Source organism: Buceros rhinoceros, unplaced genomic scaffold (assembly GCF_000710305.1).
Source record: "Buceros rhinoceros silvestris isolate BGI_N320 unplaced genomic scaffold, ASM71030v1 scaffold45024, whole genome shotgun sequence".
NCBI lineage: Eukaryota > Metazoa > Chordata > Aves > Bucerotiformes > Bucerotidae > Buceros > Buceros rhinoceros.
Window position 1 is genome coordinate 729 of NW_010409770.1, and position 6199 is coordinate 6927.

At 52.2% G+C, this 6199-nt stretch overlaps 1 protein-coding gene across 1 annotated transcript; it reads left to right on the plus strand.

Moving 5' to 3' along the window:
- Positions 1-1178: 1178 nt before the first annotated feature.
- LOC104488786 (syntabulin-like) lies at positions 1179-4408 on the plus strand (the record flags this gene model as incomplete). The annotated part of the gene is given in 5 exon segments (XM_010135323.1): positions 1179-1281; positions 1657-1697; positions 1700-1859; positions 2356-2503; positions 3293-4408. Coding segments are annotated over 5 exon segments (1568 nt in total), but the record flags the coding sequence as incomplete, so codon positions are not given.
- Between the last annotated feature and the right edge of the window lie 1791 nt (positions 4409-6199).

Here is a 6199-nt window from a genome sequence, read left to right on the forward strand (position 1 = left end):
TCAAAATGATTAGCACAGCGCTATTTTTTTTAGTGTGGGTTAGATTTCAACTTTGCACTTAAACAAACGTGCCTGGAGGATGTGGAAACCCTGTTCCAATAGCCAAGTCTTTCTTTCAGAGAAGCAGCAGCAAAGGAGCAGCTACAAAGAGTGTTTCGCCTTTCAAGTGTTTCCTATTACTGAACCCAAATCAAGCACCTCCCCGTTCAAGTGGCCTGAAAAAGGACCTTTGAATTCTGTGTCACCATTCTTTTCAATCCACCTCCTTCTACAAAATGCTGTTAGATGTCACTCAGTAGAGGTGTAGGCAGTCAGTGGACGGGCTCTCCAGACATGGGCCTCTGTTTGTTCAGAAGACTCCCAGGCAGCAGCAAGTGCCCAGAGGTCAGCAAAAAGGAGGGATGCAACCCCGGAGCCGGCACGTGGCAACAGAGGAATTGGCGTGTCAGAGGTGAGAACCTGCGTCCCACCTGTCCTAGCTAACGACCTGCCCAGCCGTGGGCTGATGGCACAGGCCACCTGCCATTCCAGGCCTTGGGCACAAAGCTTGTGCAGTTAGGTACTGCCCCTCTTCCTCGCAAAGGAAAAACCAGACAAGAGATCCTTCTTACTTAGTTCTGTGAAAGGAAAAGGAACTTCTCTTGTGAACGTCTCTTGGCAGCCTTTGTGGAGGACGGACTGGAGCACAACGGAGAAGGGTGCCCTAGTGCAGGGCTGCTGGGCAGGCTGCGGGGGATGCGGGGAATCTGCTCCTGGGGAAGCTGTTCCCCTTTAGTTGAGGAACTGTTTCACGGGGGATTGAGGCCGAGTTCCCAGCAGGCGCACCATAATGCCTTTCTCTCTCTCTGTCTCTCTGTGTTTGGCCTATTCCTTGTCCCAGTGTCGCTCCAGATGTGCAGAAAGGGAGGCAGCCACCGTTAAAGGCAGGTTATTGCCCGAGGATGCCTGCAAGCTCGAGCACAGCGTTGCCCTCGAACTGCGAGAGAGCCACGGCTCCAACTGCGAGTCGGAGTAAGTAGGGGACGCGGCTACGGCACTTGTGCAGGGACTGCCTGGGATTGTATCTGCTTCTACCCAGTTCCTCTTTGGTGTGAAATACAAGAGTCAGGCCAAGAGTCTGTCATACACTAAGAGCAACTCCAATAAGTAGTGTCCCTTTTTTTCTTTTTTCTTTCCAGGGAGGGAAGGCAGGTTTAGTTCTTCAAGCAGCACAGGCCATTTTTCAGCATCTGAAGTCCGTGTGCCCGCTGCTGGAAGCAAAAGACCTTCTTTTTCTCACGAGTAAGCAAAGCAATTTTTCCTGCCTATTGCAAGTGCTGCTGGTGCAAAGGCAGAGTAGTGCGTCAGGTCTGGCAGTGACAACATCCAATAAACACCAGTACTGTGAGTTTTCAAAGAATCTGTGGAACACTGTGCTCTCAGGCAGCACTTACACAGCTGAGAACTACTGTGATCTGAGAGAGGAAAACCAGTGATGTGTTTGGAGCCCCAAAGCTGTCGATGTGCCAGACCAGCCAGCTGGTGTGTCGCTGCTGTTTACCCATAACAAGTACAGGAGGTACCATCAGGTCAGGCAGAAAAGGCACATGAGGACACCTCAGGAGTTGCATGAAGAGGATAATCCACTATGCTTTGACCGTCTTGGTTCCCCTCCAGTCATGGTCCTTATGCTCGGAATAATGTCTCCTCATCCTGCAAGTCAGTGCACCCACCTCCCGTGAAAAAGACAGTTTATCAACGTTGAGCACAAAGCAGCCGAGTCCTGCCAACACCCATCAGAGGTTCGGGCTTTCTTCAGCCAGCAGCAGCAGCAGCAACTCGGGCTCATACAAAGGAAGCAACAACAGCACAGCCAGGAGGCAAGTCTTTATTTCCGCGTCACAGTGTTCAGCACCCAGACTCACCTTCTCGGCACGGTAACAGGCCATCAGCTGTCTGGGTTGCCGAGCAGGTCACTGTGCTCTTCGGCATAGGAGTGACTGCTCCTGTCAGCGGCTTGTCAGTTAGGAGGGTGCTCCATCCCTTGTAAAAGCTCTGTTCTTTCAGCACTGTAATGTTCAAGGTCACTTTTAGTCAAAGCCCTTTGCAGCTGGTTTTCACTCTAAGGGACGCTCTGTCCTGTGGTTTCATGCCATCAGTTCTCCTGTGGATTTACTGGTTCTTTTGTACAAGGGACCTTTTGCTTTGGATTTGCCAGAGGGAGTCACTTGTGCAGCCGGTGAGGAGTCCCAAAGGGCTCACGTGTAGATGCAGCTTTGTACCCATCCATGGGATGGGTTGGGTTTTGCCAGCTCTGGACAGCTATAGGAGCGGTGGTGTGGGATGGTGTGGGGAGGTTCTTGTGTTTGTTTTCAGACACTCCGGAAGCTGCAGTTCATATGGTGACAATCACAGCATTAAGCCACTAAAGGCAGAGCAGTGTCTGATGCCGCTGCCATGGAAAGAAGTTACGGTGCGGTACTTGAAAACCAAACTGAAGAAGTCTGAGAGCAAACTTAGAGAGGTATATCTCGCTTCAGACATTGCGGTGAGAAAGTTCTACTTCACTCAGTGAAATGTGACTGCAAATGTCCCCACTCTCTGCTAACGAACGAAAAGCTTGTGCACAAACCAGTGTGCCCGCTTGTGGTTTTGTCATTCAGCTGTTGACTTTTCCGATACCCTTTGGATGATCGCTGAGCAGAGCAGTGTCCCTGCGCGTTACACAGCTGCACAAAGAAGAGGCGTCGTCTCTTTCGGTGCGCCTGTGCTCTGAGAGCTGCCTCTCCAGCACCCAAAACCCCCGCGGGCACAAAGGGCTGTTGGCGTGCAGCCCCACAGCAGAGTCCCAGGGACCCCCAGGTCCAGCTTGGCATAGCCCAACCTCTGCCGCTGTGAGGGCCGGATGTCACGCAGGGGTCCCCTCTTCCCTCCTGCTTGCAAGTCAAGGCAGCGTCCCCTGGCCCCACACGGGGCAAGGCTATCCAGGTGCCTGCAGCGCCGAGCCAGCCTGCTCTGCCAGGCCGGTGTTGGCTCTGGCTGTTGGTGACCAGCTGTTGGCAGGCGTGGGGGATGCCTCTAGGCATCTGTTTCTCAGTTCCCCCAGGGAGAGGCAGTAGGTGAGCTGATAAGCACCATACTGCTTGGACCCAACCTCGAGGTCACCACTTGGCCTTGAGCAAATGGTCTGTGGAGGAATTTGCTTTCTTCTTGGAGTATCTCTGCAGCGTAGCCATCCCAGTGCAGTGGAGCTTCAGGTTGACTCTGGAACTGACCGGTCAGCAGAACTGTAACAACATTTTTATTTGGCTCCAGGGAAACAGAACTAGGACACCTCAAAACTCAGCTGGCAAGGATGAGGGAAGAGTGGCTCGAAGAAGAGTGTGCTGGTGTGGAGACAGAGCTGGCCTTAGAGGAAGCCAGAAGTGAAATTAAACAACTCAAGCAGGTTGTTGAAACCCTGAAAAACAGTTTGGCTGAGAAAGACCAAAAATGCGAGCAATACTTCCTGGACATCAGCATTCAGAACAAGAAACTGGAATCTTTGCTGCAGAGCATGCAGATGGCTCAGAACAGCTCTGTGAGGGATGAGCAGTGCCTGGAGCACACCTGTGGCTCAGAGGGGCAGCCGTTAGCGTTGTGTGCCACGATGCCAGGCAGTCTCATCCCAGAGGACTGAGCTCTGGAGGACGTGGGAGCTTGTGGGCTCTATCTTAGTGAGGACTCGGCTATCGGGACGGATTCATCTGAAGAGAGTTTGACTACTGCAGCCTCTGAGTTGAGTGATCCAGCTGCCTCCCCTTCTCCTGTGCCTAAAGAGGAGCTTGCAAGTGTTCTGGATGAAAATGTAACTTCTTCCCAGGAAGAGGAGAAAAGCAGCAACATGATGGTGGAACAGGCTGTCCAGACTGACATGATGCCATGTAGCCTAGATGTGGAGCAGCTCGTTCCAAACATCTTCAGGGGTCAAGACACTTGTCCTCTAAGCCCACCTTCTTCATGGAAGGAATTGGCTGAATTTTCTCTTGGAGGCTTCTGTGATTCTGGTCTCATAGTGGACTTGCCTCCAGGTGATCCAAATTCTGCCATCCTTTGGTCTCCCATGGAATCTCCATGCAGGAAGGTGGAGCACGGGGTCAATGACAGCCGTTTGATGTAAAAACTTGATTTTACAGAACCTCGCGATGAGGAAGCCTCTGGGGGTGACACTACTTTCTCTCAGGCAGGAGGAGAGAGGAGATCGTGGAGGAGCAGTCTCCTGAGAGATGTTCTGGCTGTAGCAGCCCCTGTTGTCCCAACTCTTACGTGGGCTTTTTCTACTCGGAGAGGGGGAGCAGATCCCATTTGTAACATGGGAGCTTTGCTTTCTGGTTGCTGCCTGGCAGCCATGCATTCTTTGGGCCGTTCACCGTTCACTGTCAACTTTTGAAGCCTCCCCTGTCCCTGGGCACCACCTGGCTGAGGCAGAGAGAGCGAGCTCTGTGGTGGATCAGAAAAAGTTTGGAGTTTGAAACTTGTTCCAGTGAGAACTATAGGTCTGGATGCGCCTTGAATCTTCCTGTTCTTTTAAAGCCTTCGTGTACTGGAACTCTTTGGTCTTTCCAGCCCTTTGAAATACCATGTACCAATGTTGTGTGTTTTCACTTCTTGTTTGTTTAATGACTTTCTCGTGCATTGCCTTTACAACCACAAGTTCAGTAAAGCGTGTTAGAAGCGTCAGACACGTGTGAGTGTTGTAATGCAGCAAAGCTATGAAAAATCCCCCCCTTGGCTAAGCTGTCAGTCCCAGGCCAGGGCCCCTGTATCAGGGCGAGGAACCATCAGGACCCACGTACAGAGTTAGACTGAGAGTTCCTGAGAGCAGCTCCAAGCACAAGCGCTCAGGCAGAGGAGAAGGCTCCAGTCAGCCTGCAGAGGCGCACGGCACCTGCTCTGCCACACCCACGTTGTGTTAACAGATGCAAGTGTCCAAACCTTCCACCCAGTTCCGTCTTCTTGAAATTTGTCACTTGTCATTTCTGCGCTCCCAGAAGAGCCTCAGACTTGCTGGCACTTAGCAGAGGCCCAAGGTCTTGCTCAGCCTGGCTGAGAGTCCTGCAGCCTCAGTGTGCACACTGAGCAGCTGCAGCGGTGCCCAGGAATTCTCCATGGCCGCAACGTGAGATGTGCGCATAGATCAGAGGAGGGCAACATCACCCAGCCGATGAAGCGGTGGGGTTTGGCTGGCTCCGACCAAGCCGTCCAAACCGCCTCTGACCAGGTCAAGCTCACCGGTACATATGCCACTTGATGCCGACACCCCCCCAGCCGATGAAGCGGTGGGGTTTGGCTGGCTCCGCCCAAGCTGTCCACACCGCCTCTGACCAGTTCAAGCTCACCGGTACATATGCCAGTTGTTGCTGCAAACATGCCACCGGAGACTTTTCCCCTCTGAGATTTTGCTTTAGTCTTCGTCACGTCTCGGTCATGTCTCACCTGCATCCCACTGGTGCTGCCTGCAGTTAGCTTGGGGAGGACCGTCAGTCTCCAAGGAGTTCAGTAAAAACTCATACCCTTTTCTTCTGAGTTTGGAACGTGCTTACAGTCACACCCATAGCGCACTGGCAAGTCTTGGCTCAAAGCATGCAGGGAGGGGGGACAAGTGCATTGCTTTCGGTAAAAGAATTAATCATAAGCCTCAAACTTCTTACTGTTTGCAACATTAGAGAACAGAATATTGTTCTAGTTATTGATACAGATGTGTAAAACAAAAGCTGCTCATTTCTCCTTGTATAGCTGTCCTGGGTTCAACATGGAGGAACCGGATGCTCTCATGTTGTCTGGCTTTCTTCTTCCCAGAGAGCTGTGGTTCTCCCAAGCTTCCGGGAAGGAGAACACGCCTCCTTGAATGAAGTCATAAAAGGGGGCGCGCCGAGAAGACTCGATGCCATTTTGCCATCTTGCTTCCCCCCTCTGCTCTATCTGCCCTCCTCTCTATCTCGTCCGTGGCTTCTATCAGATATGCCGTGGAGGACTCCTGTATCTTACGCCCTTGGGCTGGAGAGCTTTATCAAGGAGAAGAAGACACGTCCAAGACCTGCTAGTTCCCTGAAGCAGTAAAAGATTCCTTCTGCAACATGGGTAGGACCTTCTCTGTTTTCTGCCGATTCCCGGCGGGGGTGGTCTAATGAACTGTCTTGCCCTGATGGATGGACCCAGCGGTACCCCTTATTCCTGCGGC